At 41.9% G+C, this 20,539-nt stretch overlaps 1 protein-coding gene across 1 annotated transcript; it reads left to right on the forward strand.

Annotated features, from left to right (window-relative positions):
- Positions 1 to 873: 873 nt before the first annotated feature.
- Positions 874 to 19,906, forward strand: LOC110521439 (hepatocyte nuclear factor 6-like). The gene is made up of 2 exons (XM_021598986.2): positions 874 to 2,196; positions 17,090 to 19,906. Exons 1-2 carry the CDS (start codon positions 1,155 to 1,157, stop codon positions 17,380 to 17,382), a joined length of 1,335 nt encoding a protein of 444 aa, XP_021454661.1. The 5' UTR covers positions 874 to 1,154; the 3' UTR covers positions 17,383 to 19,906.
- Positions 19,907 to 20,539: the final 633 nt, after the last annotated feature.

The raw sequence follows: 20,539 nt of genomic DNA on the forward strand, positions 1-20,539 counted from the left end.
GGGTACATTTTAAGACAAATTCAAATATAGTTAGCTTTTTCCTAAACCATTTGGACTTATTCGTTCATGAGAACAGGTCTACCCTATTTGCTGTACATTATAGGATATACCTAAAGGAGGCACTGTATGCATATAGCACACAGTCATAGTTATTCTAGTCTAGAATTAGCCGTTTTCCTTCTTGACCCTTGAAAAAAAGATACGATAAGTGAAAATAGGAAAAATCATATAGTGCATAGACATTGGGCCTCGTGATTACATGTAGACCTAAAAACAGAAGCAAATAGGCTTATCATATGTCTTTCACACAATAACATGCATAGCATTTTTCTATGACATTTTCCTAAATTGCATTCTGAAAATCAATCAGCATATCATATCCGGAAATAAACAAAGTGTGCGTCCTCTCCTGACTGAAACTCCAAGGTGTATACCATAGCCTGTATCTTTAAGGGAGTGCATTTTAATAGATTGTTTAAAATAACAGAGATTTTTATTTATGGCAGTAGCATGATGTTAAGCATGTCAATTAATATTTAACCATTAAGAAATCACATGTCCTGGCGCCAAGTTATGCGGCTTTATCAGGGAAAACCAAAGGCGCAAGTTTCTTATCCAGGCAAGACTCCCCAATATCTCAAGGTAAATGTTGCATGGCGATGGCTTGCAGTTTTGCTCAAGATACGGGTCTGTCTCGTATCTCTTTAAATGTCTCATGTAATCTTTTTGAGAAATTCGAGGTTCAGTTTACAACATGAGCAAACATCTGTCTGACAGAGAGCTGGTGACGTCAGACAGCCTCAGACTGAGTGCTAACGCTGGAACAGTGGGCGCACACATTCACAGGCACAGTCACGTCTTAACATACGCGCGGGCACGTCATCATAGACGCTGGAATCACAGCCTTCGCTTTCTATAGTAGTGGTGCTCTACAGCGAATAAAATAGGCTACAAGCAAGGACGGACACCTATCAGAAGCGTGAGCAGCGGTTTGTGGCACAGCTCTATCATGCTGTATTGACTGAAGAGAGGCTAGTACAATCAATGGCTTGGCTTTGAAATCGTTCACAATTTATTGGAAAGGAGTGTGTGAGACGGGGGAGAGGGAGCGCGCGAGAGAGGAGAGAGAGGTGGAAATAAAGATTATTTCAACGATGGAACTTACAATGGAAAACATTGGAAATCTGCACGGCGTATCTCACTCTCATCAAACGGGTGACTTAATGAACTCTCCGCACCACGCACGGCAGTCCTTGGCGTCGCATCGGAACTTGGTGTCACACGGACGTTCAGCCATGGTGTCCAGTATGGCCTCAATATTAGATGGATCTGGGGAGTATCGCACAGACCATGCATTGTCCGGTCCCTTGCACCCCGCAATGACCATGTCCTGCGACTCCGGGATGACCATGAGTAGCACTTACACTACACTGACGCCGCTGCAGCACCTGCCCCCCATATCCACTGTCTCGGATAAATTTCACCACCATCCCCACCCGCACGCCCACCACCACCCGGCGCACCAGCGACTCGCAGCCGGCAACGTCAGTGGCAGCTTCACCCTGATGCGGGACGACAGGAGCCTTGCCTCGATGGGTAATCTCTATGGCCACTACCCTAAAGACATGTCCGGCATGTGCCAGTCGCTGTCCCCTCTTTCCAACGGCCTCGGGTCTTTGCACAACTCTCAGCAGACTCTTTGCGCTTATGGTCCTGGCGCCCACCTCTCCAACGACAAAATGCTCTCGTCCGGAGGCTTCGAGTCTCACGCAGCGATGCTGTCCCGGAGCGAGGACCACCTGAGCCGGGGTTTGGGGGGGCACGGGGCCGGGATCATGTCATCCCTGAACGTTATGCCCCATCACAGCCATCCGCACTCTCAGGCTAACGGGTCCATGCTCTCTGATCGGGAGCGGCAGACGGCGGGGGGCGGGCAGGGAGGTGGTTCGGGGCAGGTGGAAGAAATAAACACCAAGGAGGTGGCACAGCGAATAACGGCGGAGCTCAAGCGCTACAGCATTCCCCAGGCCATCTTCGCACAGCGGATCTTGTGTCGGTCCCAGGGAACCCTGTCTGACCTGCTGAGGAACCCTAAACCCTGGACTAAACTCAAGTCTGGCCGGGAAACCTTCCGGAGGATGTGGAAGTGGCTGCAGGAACCCGAGTTCCAGAGAATGTCGGCGCTCAGACTAGCAGGTGAGTGAGGAGAAATGTGGCTAATGTGAAGGGATCAATTAGAAGTCAATGTGGCGAGACTATCAGTTGCTACTCAAACAAATTATGACTTAAACAAGTTAGTGTGGATTCTTGGAGGAGTTCACGATGGTTGTTATTAAATAACCATGTTGAATTGGTTGTTAGAAAAGATAAGTAAATCCAGATTGGATTGACTGCTTCATGCTCAGATAATAAAGTAGAACGAGTAAACAAGCTAGGCTATGCTGTGGTAGTTTACTCTGCTGGTGATATCCTAATTAGGTGTTAAACCTGAAAAAGATAAATCAATTTGTTTCACGTTTTTGAATAGCGCTAATTTGCTGGCAACGTTATAGTAGGCCTATAGTTGTAATCAATTTTACGCACGGGCGTAATGGGGACCACACACACACACACACACACACACACACACACACACACACACACACACACACATACACACACACACACACACACACACACACACACACACACAAACTCACGAGGTGTTTCGACCACAGACAAAATGAAATCAAACAGGGAATGGCTTGAATCAAATTGATTGTGCATCTCTGTAACTGTATCATTTGGACCATAATAACGAGAATAAAATGGTGCGATTATTGACAGAAAGACTGTAGTGTTGTAGTATTGATGACCCTTTGTGAAGTTTCACATATTCACTCTTCTTCTGGTGTGGAGTCGTTCCAAAAGCCTCGCGCTAATTATATGTATGTGTTCAAATGGACCTGGAATTCTCGTGGGCCTTCCCTTCCCCTGTCGACTCCGGGAGGCGTAAACAATGAGCGTCTGAGGTGTGCCTAGCAGCAGAGCAGCGAGTCAGGGGAGCGTGACCTCCCGCGAATCGATACTTCGGGTCCCGGCGTCCCTTTTTAAAGTAGCCACTAATAAATGATCCATTTGGATCTGAAAGACAGCTCAAGAAACAGATGCCTCTTGTCTATGATTTTTTTTTAACATTCTGCTTAGGCTATACTTTATTTCTCAAGTATTTATAATAAATTATAAAGTCATACAGGTCGAATAGCGAGTTCATGGTGAACTAGTGTAATTATGTGTAAATAGAAGTAAAATAAGAACGGAGTGGAGGTGAAATAGGGCTAATTGAATCTACAAATAGGCCTAATTTAAGAATGATTTGTGGTTAAAGGGGACTTTTCTTGAATCTACAACATACCAACTCTAAAACAACAATCATATTTAGCGTACGCTTTTATCCAAAGCGACTTACAGTAGTGGGTCCCCCGTGGGAATCAAACCAGCAAACCTGGCATTGCATGCGCCATGCTCTCCCAACTGAGCTTACACCGGACAAAAACACAACAACCCAGGTTGAACATTGTGTTGTAGTCTATGCTGGCAATAAACATACATAGGCCTATATTCAAACGTTTGTTTTTACAAAGGTCTATGCAATCCTAGTATATAGAATTACAAATGATTAAGGCCTACACTAGCCTGCTTAAGGATGGCAAGGCAAAAAAGCACAAGGAAATTAATTTAATAACAATTAAACCACAAAATAATCATACTTCATTTTGGAAATTCAACAGACATATACCATTTAACTGTCACATATTGCTAATCACTCAACTTCGAGACATATATTTTTGAGAGGGGATGTTCATATAAATAATTTGAAATAGGCCTGCGATTGAACTTGTCTATTTATCCATTACTTTTATATTTCACTTTGAATTCAAAAGTTGCAACAATTTATTCATATTTATTTATTCGTTCATTGGATCATTTATCCACCCACTTTGCCAGTGAGAGATAACAGTTTGAACAGTTTGAAACATTGTCCAGTATTGTACTCCAAGCCTTTACCGTGAAAACTGGAAATAGTGTTATTTTACAAGCTATAAAGCTTAGGAGCTGATTAAAGAGGATTAATTAAGGGTGGAAAGCTATAGAATCAGAAGAGTTGGAAGTGAGCGCCACTTTGATGTTTCTGCAAAGCACTCCGTTAGGACATGCATGCGCTTCAAAACGTCAATCAGTACTTCTGTGTGTCGTATTTCAGTGGACAGTTTAATTAAGCAGATATAGTGGCATATTTTAGTTCCAGTCAATGCCCTATTGAAAAGCACTTCATGGAATATAAATGGTTACTTTGCACATTTAGCGGCGTTTTGGTATATAAAGATTTAAACACTCCACAATTGTCTCTTTAAGTGCCATTGCTAAACCTAATTAAACCTAATTGGGCAGTGGGGTTTTTATATAGTCGCAACCTGGTCTCAGAGCATTTCGTTTTATTTTGTACATAAATCCGAGACACTCCATTTAGTATGATTTGTTACATGGTTACGTAAGGAAGATGTTTACTTAAGGCAAAAACAAAGTAGGGTGATTGGTCTGGTGAACCGGTAGGCTCATAACGCAAACTTCTAGCAACTCATAGGTTGCAAGTCTGGATCTTATTACAGACAACTTTAGCTAATTAGCCACTTTTCAACTACTTAATACTTTTTAGCTACTTTTGCAACTACTTAGCATGTTAGCTAACCCTTCCCCTAACCCTAACCTTAATCCTTTTAGCTAACCCTTAACTTAACTCCTAAACTTAACCCTAACCTTATCCCTAACCCCTAGCCTAGCTAACAGTAGGTAGCTAGTTAACGTTAGCCACCTAGCTAGAATTCATAACATATCATATGTTTAGAAAATTCATACATTTTTCAAATTCGTAACATATAACACGTTTAGCAAATTCGTAACATATAATATGAATTGGAATTTGTAACATATCATACTAAATGGTTGATGGACATCCACAAACTAATACATACCATGCAAAACGTAACATATCATACTAAATGGAGTGTTTCGGATTTACATACAGAATATTACGAAATGCTCTGAGACATGGTTGATTGTGAACTGCATGCACTATACTAGAACTATGGCACAGAACTTTCCATACTTGTGGTCCTGCATGCATAGGGTGTATATGTGCAGCATGCATGTCCGTTCGTATGCATTATTTTTAGAATTGATTCACGTATGCTCCATTTGTTCCCCCATGGGTATTTGCCTGAACGCATTAAGGTTGACTTCGGATATTTGAGGATGATATAGGCTACATAGACATTCTTCATACTTCAATAGGCTATTTTAATCGGTATAGTGCAAGTATCATACATTATTAACAAGTATCAATCATTATAGTAGAGATATTATCGTAATTGTTATGGTTATTGTTATTATGGTCATAATTATGGCTATGATTGTTTAATAGCTGCACTCTTTGAGAGTGAACGCTGTTCCAGGAGGGTGTCACCTGGCCTTGACGTGATGTCTGTTGTCCTGTGAGCTACCTTGTTCTGTTGTCAGTTGCTCTCTAGCAACATGGAGTTGGGCAAAATGACAAATGACTGTGGTATGGAAATGGTGGGCGCTACATTTTACTTATTGCATTTAAATGCACCATTATGCACTGTGCGCATGCGGAGTGGGAGTTGGTGGTTGTGATTCTAAAAGGGATGCTGGCGATAGGCCTACTCGGTCGGCCACATCAATCAATAAATTCAAATTACTATTCCAAATTCATCACAGTCACACAAATCAATGCCGTTGCCTTGCTTAGCTAATGTGAAAACCCCAGTGGCTGCACACTCACATGACAATCCTCCCCATAAAATTAAAAATACGATGTAGTCAATTGAGGGGGAGTTCTGTCATGACAAAGATAGGCTGCGTGCCCTTTAAGCGCATACCCTAAAACGCATGGTTCATAATTGGAATGATGTGTAGTATTGTCCGCGTGAGGAGGGCAAGGTGAATCTCAGAGAAGATACAAACCTGATATGGCCTACAATTTAGGCCAACTAGTGCCTTTTAGGACAAATCATTATCTCCAAACAAGCTCACAACCTGCAGCTGTTCGAATGTTGAAGCCAATTAAACAAGGAAGCGCACATATACTGTAGCTATGGAGTATACAACACCTTTGATTGTGTTGAAAAAGACACGGCAAAGTGAGGGCTGAGATGCATAGATTGCATAAACGATGAAAACAATTCGTCTTTGCAGCTGTGTTGAATTCCACACTCCATCTCAATGTATTTGGTCGGGTCAATAAAGCAGTGATCGATAAGGATAGCCAGTGCATCTATCAATTATTCCGCCTCAGCACTCTCTCCCATTGGACTCTCCCAGAGCGTTGGGGGATGGCTGGGAGATTTAGGCAGGAGCTGGGAAAGGGGATGAGAGACTGGGAAAAGCCCCCATTGTACACATTTTTCTTTCTCTCTGTTGTAATCATGTTACATGTAGACTGGATGGAAAACTTGCCCTCAAAACGCCATTTGGGGGTTGGGTTACATAATCAGCTTGGATCTGTGTAAACATGTATCCACCAACGCATTGTTCCAGAATCACTCGGGAGCCATGAGGAAGACAACAGAGAGACAACCAAAATGATACGACCCTGCCAAACCTCCCATGTGGAAAGTACGACGCAATGAAATATTACGCAAGAGAATCAATCTCATTTATCCAAACATATAAAGCGGGGATATCAACATTTTATCGTTTGTAAAATGTCGATTTTGAGGATGAGTTTATGCTCTGTTCTAGTAATAGGCAATTCAATGAAAATACACGCAAATCATGGATAGGGAGAGAATAGCTCAATAACAAACTTCATCACAGACTAGGCCTAGTCTACATGCCAATTACATCACTGGCGGTCAACCTGTCTGCTGTCCGTACCCATACTATTACTATGGAGCAAGATTTTGGGGGGATTGCTAAGATATTCATGATAAACTAATATAAGTGAAAGGAGTCTTTTATTAATCTATCATCCAACAGTTTATATGCACAAGTAAGCCACATGTATGCAGCCTCCATATTCCCGACGTAACGCTGCCTGTCTGGGACATCACTGTACCTAAGCAACGACCAACCCAGCCTTCTCCACACAGCACTAGCATTTCTATCCACCTCCAAGTGCAGGCTAGATTCATGTTTACCCCCACCTAACAAAACCATTTTCAATTGGGATCACCGCTGTCTTTGGTGCTGAAATCTTTATATGAATGGCGCTGTTGGCCTGTGTTTGAGGCCATGTATTATGGCTTTAATAAGGGGCTGTACAACATGGTTGAGGTATGCTATGGAGGTAGGCTAGTGTGCCAGATGAGTCCAATTAAATAAATTAGGCTAGCCTGCGTCTAGCATAAATCCTTTACCCAACACCAGTCAACACGTGATCAATAATATTACACAATTTCACAATCAGATCCGTCTCACCATCTTGTCGTAGGCTCTGTTAAGACACAAAGTCCAAAGAATAAGGTCCCTCCCTATTCAATCAAATCCGGAAAACGCTTTCCCGGAATATTCGCCTCCAAAATACACATTTTCATATGGTGCACAGCAAAACTAAAGGTTTCAACAAAAGAGACTGAGCGTAAAATTTATCAAAAGCTGTGAAGCCAGAATGTTGTTAATAATCTTCCCAGGAAATCCGGTTCCTCTTTTTGATTGCATAGAACCTTTAGAAGTGATTGATTTAGGATAATCGAAAACAGGCTTTTTCATAAAGAGACGTGTTGATGCAGGCCTGCGAAATGATCGATGCGGACTTTAATAATTGATAAGCATGGGGAAGACAACGGGAGAAAATCATGCAGCTGCGGTTTCACAGACGCTCTTCGTTAAGCACAGCAATGTGTGTTGTAAATACTGGGATTCACACACGCGCGCTCGCGTACACACCACACACAGTGAAACCCTGTGGCTGTTGTGGACAATGGCCAGTACGCAGCCATTTTCCCCCGTACAATAATGAAAAGCTATATTCACATTCTTCAAATGTTTGTCAAGGCAGCCAGATGACGAATAATGATTTGTTCTGTGTTTTTCTGCCTTCAAGGAGACGAATTGAGCACTCACATACATCTCCCAATTTTTACAGTGTAGCGTGCCTGCATGTGCGTATGTGATCAGGATATAGAGTGCGCCATACATTGTTAAGTCCGATCTGATTCTGTATCGATTTCCATTCCCGGGTCTCTCCTTTCCATCGCTGGAGCTGTGACATGCAGGCATACTCCCCCTTCCCCCTCCTCTCCTGTGCAATACCATTTCCCCCATTAACAGCTCACCCTTCATAACATACAACGGAATGAATAATAAACGCATGCTTTCATTGGCACGATGCAGCTACAGCATATGCTGTAAAAACTGGTATTCCACTAATCATAGGCTATGTTATGTTGACATTTCTCTAAAATTGCGAAGCAGTTAACCCTATGCTGTAGATAAGGGAATAGCCTAAAATTACATTAGCCTAATTTCGTCCCGTCAACACAGTATAACCAATAGGCCTATGGCCAGACAGGCCTACGGTGAAAATGACAATGTCTCCATTAGGTAAAGGGATCAATAACAGAAGACTGTTCCGTTACTTACACAAGCCAATGTGGGCAGTCGCTCCACTCACACTGTACAGTAGTAGCCTTTAGTATAACCTCAGAACCTCACTGTCTCTTTTCCATATTTTCATCACATATGCACACACAAAAGATAGATAATACACACGGGGGCATTGTAATTATAAATGCAGCACATAGTTCTAACCCGTTTGCATCAATAGGCTTACAGTCTAGAATACCGTCTATTCTATTTTAGATGATCAATTCCTACGCTTTTCTGTCGCCCACTCTCCAAACCGGATCAATAGGAGAGAATGACCTTTAAATCAAATTGCTAGGAGAATGAACTGTGCGCATGAGGTTAGCATCAAAGGGTTAAATGGCATTGCGTCACTGATTTCAAATATCAAACAGTAAAGGAAGCCATTTTCTGAAGCCATCCTATAGGATCATTGTTGTAAAATCACAGCAACATTTCCCTGCCAGATAATATAATAATTATTTTGTTTACATTATATGTATTATTAGACACATGGAATGTCAATAAGCCTAAGCTTATATTGCCATATTTGGCACCGTAAAAACACACACACACATCATCAAGCCTTGGTTATTTGAATCAGCTGTGTAGTGCTAGGGCAAAAAACTACAAACAAAACACTAGGACCGAGTTTGGGAAACCCTGCAATACAGCACTTCCCGTGCGCCCTGCGTAACCGGTTGTAAAGCTCTGAGCAGTGGTGTTGAAATGCCGACTGTCTCTCCGGTTAGAAGTGGCGGTTTATCTGACGTCCCGACAGGTCATCGCTTATTCAATGTCCGATAACGGCTTGTTTAATGCCCGATCTAAGGAGAATACTGCAACGTTCGAAGAACAAAGTACACATTGTCCACCCAATTCTTAAGGAGAGAAAAGGCACACATCCCCATATTAGCCGGCAGTGATAATTGAATGGCAACATGCAATGACAACAGCCTCATCCATAGGCCTACACTGAATTCCTAATCGTTGTTCGTGATTTGATAAACACAACCATTCTTGCGTGTAGGTTCGGTTGTAGACTATAAGTCTAAACACATTATAAGGCAGTAAAAAACGTTTTTTAAACTGTGATTAAAAATGACTTCACAAACGGGTCTCATTATAGGCCCATAATAACATAAAACGTGTTCGGCACCGCGTGCCAACAATCTCCTGCATGCCGCATTGGCTTCATAGATTATTGTCAAAAGAGGATCATGGTTTTTAAAGGTGACATCAAAGAGATAAATAAGTAGTGGAGGGCCTTAAAGTTGGGCCACAAATTTCACATGTTGCATGTTGATTATTTGCACACAATAACACACCGTTTGCCTACATTTTACAGTGGTAATAGTTCCAAAAATAGGATTGGAGACTAACTCGGATTTTACCACTCTTTATTTCTCATCAGCTAAATATTTTCCAACACTGAAACTTTCATTTAACTCAGAGTTGAAATAGAAGACAAGTAATTCCGAAGAGCATCCAGCCTGACTCTTACATTGAAAACTGAAAAACTTACAATCATTTGGAATGAAAAAAATATTTTACATTACAGAAATATTATTGAATAGACAGTTAATCCTACCCTGAGAGCCGAGCCTGCATGCGCTCAAATACACCACATGCAACCAGGGTCGATCACACAGTAAAACCACAGTCATACACACGACACACCCCACGCCGTACCCACAGACGCAACCCGAAACTCCAGTTGGGCAAACACACACAAATCAACAAAGAAACAAAACGACCGTGAAATCAATTAATTAATTAATCAATGTTATATTACATGCTATTTAAACAAACGGAGTGGTTTCTAACATAAGAATTTTAATTTAAGTTTGAATATCTATTCAGCCAAAGCATTCAGCCAGGCCATCATTTTTCGGCCTATGTTTAAAGAACTAAGGCCCATTCTGAGACGGCATCTTTAGACCCCCTTTGATCCACTATTGGCTAAAGATTAAACATGTTGTAGCTTGAAGAAGATATGCAAATACATCATTACATCACATATTCATATCACATTCAATGATTCAATATCAAAATCAACACATTTAATCTTTGTGTGTGTTTGTGTTTTTTTTGTGTGTGTGTGTGTTAATTGCATTAACCCAACACGCACCCAAAGATACTATGACAAACTTTAAGCCCAACCCTTTTTACATGCTGCACTTTTGTTCGATAAAACAGTTATTTATTTGATAAAATATTGGATTAATTAAATTTCCTCTGACTTGGTTATTACATTTATTATTATTATTAGTAGTAGTAGTAGTATTTTATTTATTATTTAATTATACTATGATTATGGTTTTATTTCCTAATATTTAGCCATATTTTCAGACATTTGAGCTGCCTCGTTGATTGAATAACATTTTTTATACAAGTACTCATCTGCCCTTTCTTTTCAGCTGACAACGGCAGAATTACATTCATCAAGATCGACCTTTGAGACGATTTGCAGGCTGCTTCACTGATAACATTTTTGGGCCGTCCCATAAAACACCGAAAAGAAGAAAAACACAAAATGTGTGACGAAAAGTTTTTAAACTTAAGATTTGACTTGGTAAATAGAGTCAGGACTAGAGGCCATATGTTTTATGGTGCCAGAGAGCAAATGAACCAGTTCTGAACATGCCAAGAACAGTAGGCTATGCTTAAAAAAACAAACATCACAGTTGCGCTATGCGTTTTAACAGGAGCCCCTCACAATGTTGACAATAGCCTTCTGTCTGCACAGTGATATTGCTGGCCACAAAGGTCACTCAAAAAAGATATTCACGAATCTGTGATCTGTTGTGGCCAGTCATCCATACTGCCAATTAAATTACTCAGCCTTTTTTATTTGTCTTTACATTTGACCTTTGATGTAGGCGATTTCTTAATTTGATTTCAAAAGGTAATATAACAATCCTCAATAAAGGCTCTGGTACAGGGTATTGCAGTTTTTCATTGTAGACCAATATCGTTTGATGATGCTAAACTTGTTGCTATAAAACAACTTAACAATAGAATAGGCTTTATGCAAAACATTGGCAGAAATACGATCACACGAAAAAAGACAGCCTACCTTCACAATATCAACGTAATATGTCTGCAATTAAATCATGGAGGCCGATGACGTTATGCTTTAATAATCTCTATTTCAGGTAACTAAAAGTAACAGCCCATAATAACGATTTAAAATGAGTCAGTCGTAGCTGATGATGGTGTGCATCTTGTATGTCCACCTCAGACATTGACCCAATGACTTGTTAGAAGCCAGCTATTAATAGTAAGTAATTATGAATAAGAGTCCATGGTTGACATAGTGACTGTTTCTCGCCTGCAGTAGCCCGGCCTCAGCGGGAGAGAGTCGCACCGCACCCAATTTCAGATCAGCCCCATTCAAGCCATCGATCCCAGGCAGAACGGTTGGCTGCACGGTGCGGTTAGTTATCGATTCCCCCACCATACCCCCCTCCCCCTCACTTCAAATCCGATAGAGCACACACCTCTAGCCAGGCTGCAGAGGCAGTTTTCACACGCTCACATATTTATTTAAATACCATTTTGAATCTGGAAGTATGCGTGGGCAGGCTTTTACCGAAATTGGGGATTAGTAACTCAAGTATAATAATTCAATGAGACACAATTAAGGACATTTGTATTATGATCAGGCCATATATTAAATACATTCACAATTGATTTACCACGTATCCCATGGGCCTATTGTTATCAAACGATGTATTTACTGATGATGTGGTGGGCCTACATTCAACAAATGCGTTCAACTGAGAGATACACCTGTTGTTATTGTGGGTTTGCTCTCACAGGCACCGCAGACCTCTTGATGTAAAAAAGATGATAGTTATTATGATGTAAATAATAGATCGAGTCAATCTCAGCGAAGTTAGTCAATGTTAACATTACCCCACTCTTACAAACATGTTGCACTGGACCTGTAGTGCTGTTTTACATGAACTTCTCAGACCAAAATTATCTGTCGGTTATTGCCTTTCTTAATCAGGGAAACACCAAAATGACAGAGTACATTATATAAAGTAGCGAGGTGTCACTAAATTATAAATATGTTTAATCATAAAACAAAAGTTGAATTTATATCACTAATCTTTAGATGGGCACTCCTAAATTTCCTCAGCAGCCTGACTGTTTACTTAGCAATGCCACCATATTTCATTTTGCAACTTTCACTGACATTTGTTGCCAATTAAGTATGATATGCCATGTCAATACATTTAAGCATGAGGTCTACAACATTTTCCAAGTCACGCATTTTGTCACATTTGACTTCAGTTAAACATGACTTGTAAGTATAAATTCATGTTTCCATCGATAATCTGAGCACTTGATCACTGTTTCTAAAGGCATTTAGCAGCTGTCAGCTCACACAATGAGCTGACTATATAGTCATTATGGTATTATTTTGATATTATATCATATCAGGTTCTCGACCTGCATAGGTAAATACAGGGTATTTATCTAAAGGTGATTAAGGAGGTACTCGCTTCACTTTTATTAAAGAACAAACATCTAATGACAACATTTGATTGGTGAATTTTGCACACAGAGAAATCTCTTTGATGATCTCAGATATAATGGAAGCCTAATGACTGGTAAAATATAAAGTATCTCTTCAAAAAATAACAAAAAAGCGTAAGTCAAATGAAAATGTAGGCTTCCAGTGAATTTATTCTGAACTGCAGTTAGAACCATTCTTCTTCCTAACAAGAGATTTGAGCAGGTTGACTTTCAAAGTGGTCCTGAGTGAGTGTTATTGAAGCTGTGGGGGAATGCCTTGCAGCGGAGCAGTGTGCAAGGTAAACAAACAAATTGTATCAAGTTATCAGTATATTAGTACCAACTCTGCCTCATTACATTAAGGAGTATTGAGTTGTAAGTTTGCATCGGGAAACATTGGCACTGCCCTGCGGTCTGAATGGAATAAATACTGTACAAACTAGCGTTTAAAGTGCAGCGCAGTCGATACATAGCCTACCAATATTTGTGCAACACAAGTCAAAACAAAATCCATGGATTTAAAATACTGTACGCCCCATTTTACAGCACTACCCAAGGTCTGGAGAAAAGGTGCATCCGATTCTGTGGCATCTAGAATCCTGCAGGGGGAAATAATTGAGTTTTAGATAACACACTGATACATGCCAACTGGCAGAGCCTATAAGGTAGAGAGAGAAGTGCCTGGGGTTATTTTCTGTAATGGCAATGGAAGCAGAACTTGAAGTTGACTTTATCGTGTGCATAAACATGTTCACCCGTAGCCAGTAAAAACAAATATTGTGAGATTCATTAAAACAGTGGTCTATGGCTAGATCAACCAATAGGCTACACTTTAACAGTAAGCCTACATGAATCTGTGTTTTACATTTAGGAGTGTTGTCATTAAATATGTAGCTATGGCTATTAGACATTAGTAACATTTTGGACAAGCTGATCAAAGACCTATGGGCTATTCATTCTGCAGTGCTAATAACCAAAACACATCACAACGTTACGTTCATTACATAGATCCAGTATGATTTCAATGTCTAGAGATAAACATATATTTTATTTTGACATAGTAGGCTGTTGTTTTTCTCGAACAAATATAACCGCAGCACAAAATTGACAAAAGAGTGGCATTTGGATAACCCAGGCAGGAACTGACTGTTGAAGCGAAGTCCTTGGAATAACAGGCTTGGTAGGCTAGTCGCCTTTATGAGTGAAATGAACTGGTGCTAACGGTTTATGAGGACCATTGCTCCCACAAAATTTGAGCAAATAAAACCTACAACTGACCAATTCGAGAAGCATCTCTCGAAACTCATGAATCTTTTTCCTTCCCATTCTCCCTCCGAGGCATAATTAATTGGACGAACTGAATTTCACACACGAATTACTCACGAATCTATCGACCGATATTGAACGCCCAGGGCCTTTCCCATAACCTTTTTTTTGTGCGTTGCAATGCTACGAATATTAACGACCAGAGAAAGAGAAAAGTTATAAAATAACTTTAAACTTTATATTGACTCCCGTTTTAGATGTAGGTTCAATACAAATGTGTTGAATTCATGATCTGCCCGTGCATTGTGAGATTGTTTTGAGTGACCATGACAAAATCCAACAGCCATTGGACTATATTATGGTAAACCCTACACCGACCCAAATGTATTGATTGGTAATGATGATGATTAATTGAGTAGGGTATACTCTGTAATGTTTGTAAATTAGTTGCTTATATAACACAACGTCCCCCTAACCTTATACACATGCCAAACCGTAGGCTATAATATCCAATGCAATTCTCAGATTTGTGACTGAAAGATATTGAAAATAAATAAATCATGTCTATCAATTTATAAGGCTTCCACTGATGCCACAGTTTGAAGTAGCGAACGGTATAATAATTGCCATGGTGTGGGGTTGTAGTCTGGGCAGAGTAGGCCATCGTGAAAGCAGGAAATAAAAGCCAAATACATTTGTATTTTCAGTCCAATATGGGTTGTGTTTCGTGCATGAGTTTATGTGAGTTTATGTCAGTCTCTGTGCTCTGTGTCTTCTGTAGCTCTAAAAGCTGCAATGATCGATTTTCTTCTTTTCTACAGCGTGATTCAGTAATCAGGGCCCCCTTCCTCACCGATCGATCACTATTGATTTGCCTACTAAATCCAGCGCCTGTAGCAAGACAGCCCAGTATGGCGCCCCGTACGGCCAGGGCACAGCGCGAGTGACACCTACTGACTAAGAGACGATAAAACAACAGGGTCAAAAGTCTCCCACAGAGCTCTGTGAACAACTCAAACATAATGGGATGAAGGGGATGAATGGAGAGAGGGATACGAATGGAAAGCTGTGTTAATAATCATACAATACACACATAACTAGGATATTGCATCTGTCATCATCTGTTGCCCAAGAAAACTACAACGATGATATATCCACTATAGACCATATGAAACTATCATCATCATCATCATCATCATCAACATCATCATCATCATCATCATCATCATCATCATCACCACCAGTCTGTCTATAGAGCAGACACAGTGTATAGTGTATGATTGTGCTTAGGAGAGGTCTGGAGTAGTCTTGATGTGAAATACAAATATGATAGTTGTGCTCATGTGGAGGTTAGGCCACTGTAGTAAACAGATTTGACTGCAATGGTTGATCAATGGGCTCTGTTCCACTGTAATTAGACACACAGCACCACAGCTTGGCTCCAGCAATTTCAGCACACACACACACACGCACGCACGCACGCACACACACACACACACACACACACACACACACACACACACACACACACACACACACACACACTGCTGCTGCACATGCAGACAGACAGACAGACAGACAGACAGACAGACAGACAGACAGACAGACAGACACACACACACCAGAGAGAGTATGAAAGAATGAAGGAATAAAGTAAGATTGGAGTGAAAAAAGAGAGGCGACAACAGGGACAAAACTGACTATATCTAAACCTGTCTCCTCATGTTTTCACTGTTCATATTACCTTTATACACAGTTAATACTAGTTCCAGTACATATGGTAAGCAGTATATGTTTCTATTTGGTGCTTCTAAGTACTACTAGAGGTTTTCTTTTCAAATTGCTCCCCATAGAAGTCAGTGCACACTCAACACTCCAGTTTGTGTTGGAGGCAGTTATAAATACCATCTCAGAGCTCAATGGATAGGGCTCCAGTGGCTCTGTTTGAAGTAGCAGACTGCAGACCTGCTGGAGGGGATTCTGACCTCAGTCCCTGTAGAGAACCCCCCAATTCCTACAGCAATGTGGGTCAATATCTCCCTCTCCACCACTCCTTTTCTCTCATACACACACGCACACACACTGATCTCTGTTTCGCTCTCGTCTCTCTCTCTCTCTCTCTCTCTCTCTCTCTCTCTCTCTCTCTCTCTCTCTCTCTCTCTCTCTCTCTCTCTCTCTCTCTCTCTCTCTCTCTCACACACACGCACGCGTACGCTCACACACAAACGCTTACTATTGTGCAACAGTCACTCAGTCTCCCATTGCGACCCAAACTGCATTAATATTGAATCTAACAGCAGTGTCTCCACCAGGCAGCCAGAGCAGCTCACCGCAGGCTAGCTCCGTCTGCACTCTGCAGGATGGAAGGAATATTCCCACCGGGCACAAGGGATGGATTAGCTTTAAATCAAGTTTAATACATGGCAATATACGCAAGCTCAATATATTTTGCTGCTGTATAAACCAGTTTTTACATCTTTAAGTACTGGCTAATGACTCATTTCCTACATCTTCCCTTAATTCTCCCTCTGCATTTCTCACCTTTTTACTATCACTGAAGTACTCATAATCATATAGTATTGCAGTACTATAACTGTAACACTGCATTTATGCTATGTTGTTCTCTCCCCCTTTGTCTCCCCAACCCCACCCATATCACCCCTCACAGCCTGCAAGCGCAAGGAGCAGGAGCACCACAAAGACCGCAACATGGCGCCCAAAAAGCAGCGGCTGGTCTTCACGGACCTGCAGCGCCGCACACTCATCGCCATCTTCAAGGAGAACAAGCGCCCGTCCAAGGAGATGCAGATCACCATCTCCCAGCAGCTGGGCCTGGAGCTCAACACTGTCAGCAACTTCTTTATGAATGCCCGGCGCCGCTGTGTGGACCGCTGGCACGACGAGCACAGCACCAGCCCCGGCCAGCCGGGCACCTCGGCCAACACCTTCTCCAAGGCCTGAGACGCCCGGGGGGAGCCACGGGGTGGCATTGGGATGGGGAGGTGGTACCTCCTGTATCCCACTTCGTTCCCAATAACCATGTTGATGCCTCCTCATTCGTGCCATGCAACCACGTCTTGGTCAGTCGTAACTGTAACCACCACGATCCTGAACATCTCACCACTGGACTGTTATGAAGCAAGTGAAACGCAAAGGTAACATGTAGTCAGGTCCACACAAGGACAATCATTTGTTTTTCGATTGAATCAGCTTTCTGTTGATGGTGTCAGTCCATTTACACTACAGACACAATGATATGTTGCTTTGTTTAAACAATCTCAAAATCAAGCCTCTGCCAGCCTCCCTATCCAGGTAGTTGGTACTGAATCCCTCCCAGCACTCCCCTTTGTGTCTGCTACTCTGAGTCTCTCCTCACATCTCTCATCTCTCCACAATGCAAAAAGGACAGAAGAACGGCAATAAACATGACAGCACACAGCCCTGTGATCCTACCCAGTTCTGTGCACAAGGCCATCCTGGAAAAAACAACACAACCCCGTTAAAAAAACAAAAGCTCAACCTCTAATTTCCTCTCCTCCCTCTATCCACTCCTTCTTCGCCAAAGGTATTCCCTGATGGCCAGCCATTTCAGCGAGCCACTCGAATCATACTCTGGCAAACTAATGAATCGAAAAATGAATCGATGCAGACAGGGAGAGGGAACGGGGCTTTGACCCTTCTTGAAGGTGAAACAGAAGACGCTTGGCAATAAAGATACTCAGATCTGCCCGGCTGCCTAGGTCTATATTGTTGCACAGATGTTGGAGGCCTGCAGGGAGACTTTCGTTGCTTGGGAGAAGCAGAAGTGTCTGTCGGGGAGGTGAGGGAGCGATATGCTCTTTGTTCAGGAGGGAGCTGCTTTTCACTGATCAATACAGAAACCAAGCGACAACACGGCCAGGCAGGTGACAAGTGAACAGCATTATAGCTGCTGTATAGAATGTAAGAAGAGCACATGGAACCCAGTGGAGGTGGCGACACAATGGCCTAACAGCTGCCCAGTCTGCTCTGCACATAAGGTGCCCTAGTGCCCCCTGCTGGTTATAAGAGTAAGCTGCAGCCAGCAGTCCTCTAGGAAAGGCCTTACGTGTGTTCCAGGGCTGGGGAGAGAGAGGCCATGGCACATGTTCAGGCCCTCGCAGATCTCTGAAGGCAGATCAATAGTGAGCCATTATCCTATTGTTGTTCCTCATCCAACGAGGACTGGTGAAGTAGGAGGAGGGGGATGGTTCAAGAAGCGCCCACTACCCTGGAAAATAGAAGTCAGGTTTTTAGCAAACACTCCAAATACGTTACCTTGATGATACTCACCAAGCAAATAGATGGCCTTGTGTCACAACCCACACGCTAGGGTATTGAAAGATACACACAGAAACACATACAGCTGACATAGAGATATGTCTCAGTTTCATTTAGTGGACAGAGGGGTAATGATGGATCCAGAAACATTTGAGGTGCTACAGAGATTTAGCTTCACATCATCATTTATGCAAAAATGGTGAGGAGGTTTCCTGTTTTGAAACATCTCAAATTACACACAGTTTAGATGCATCATCCGTCTGTTACCAAAAATAATGATCAGCAGATTTGGAAAAGAGCAAATTTCCCTCTGGATATTCCCACACAATGGTTATTATCTGTGGCTAGCCATCACACACTACAGTCACAAATGCTACAAGAACTAGTGCCAATGCTAACTGCCTTAATGATAATCAGAGAATATGGTACTGCATTCACACACAGCTACAGCGTAGCCTACTCATGATGATGGGCAGTACGTACCATAGCAACCAACAATCAACTTTTAAGTGAATTAGAATCTACTTTTTTAGAAAATGAACCAGATTTTAAGGCATACAATACCAAACCTCAAAACCACAAAGATACCACAATATGTGTAACAAAGACAAATCCACCAACACATACTGGACACATTTTTGAAACAGAGGAAAATCTCTCTCTCTTTCATTCTATCTTTGGTTCTCTACCCCCTCTTCCCCATACCCCTCTTCCCTCTCTTTCTCTCTCTTTCTCTCTTTCCCTCTCTTTCTCTCTTTCTCTCTTTCACTCTATAATATTGATGCGGGTAATTAGTACCATAGACACAAAGTTTCTCTTTCTTGTTACTTCTGTGCTCTGTCGTGCATAAGTAAGGCACCTTGTTGATAAATCAAAAAAAGACAAATGAAAGGACTTTTTAAAAGAAAAAAAAGAGGGATGTGTGGACCTAGACCAATGAAGGACATCGTTTTTTTGCATTATATGTGAATTTTGACAAGGAGGAGACATTTCCCAAGACAAGGAGAAAGCAGGGAGATGGATGGTGTATTCTTCATGCCGTTACATGTCAGGGCTGCGGTCTGTACTTCAGCACCTTGTTAATCTGAGCCCCAAAAACGGGCTGTGAAAAGGGGACACAACATGACCTCCACATGTCCTTGCTGATTATATATGTGTATGGGGAGGGAGGGAGGGATGCAGGTTAAAGGGGAGTTAGAACATGACCTCCACATGTCCTTGCTGATTATATGTGTGTATGGGGAGGGAGGGATGCAGGTTAAAGGGGAGTTAGAACATGACCTCCACATGTCCTTGCTGATTATATGTGTGTATGGGGAGGGAGGGATGCAGGTTAAAGGGGAGTTAGAACATGGATGTTATCTGTGGGGTCTTAAAATGCAACTGTAGCATTTCCAACAATGTAGTTAGATTAACTGTGCAGAATAGATAAGACACTTTGATAGTTTGATAGAACGGCTCTAAACTCGCTTTGCTATAAGCAGTGAGTTTAAAGTCTCGAACGATGAGAAAAATTGATTTGTGGTACACAGTTCAGCAAGGGCAGAATTCAGCTCTATGTACGTGGCTGAATAAATTACCTTTGTTTGTAGTGAGAACCAATGTGGCTACCTCACTAAGCTGAGTGGTTTGTGAAACCGCCACGAATACCAAAGATTACTCCAGCCTGCCAGTCCCATGCTACCCGGGGGACACACACCAAAAAGAGCCCCCCTCTACCCCAACGTTGTTACAGACAGACACACTGACACACAAACAGACGCCCTGACACACTCCACACACATACCGTAAATGTACAGTGCAGTCAGGTTGCATTGTA

Source organism: Oncorhynchus mykiss, chromosome 30 (assembly GCF_013265735.2).
Source record: "Oncorhynchus mykiss isolate Arlee chromosome 30, USDA_OmykA_1.1, whole genome shotgun sequence".
Classification (NCBI taxonomy): domain Eukaryota; kingdom Metazoa; phylum Chordata; class Actinopteri; order Salmoniformes; family Salmonidae; genus Oncorhynchus; species Oncorhynchus mykiss.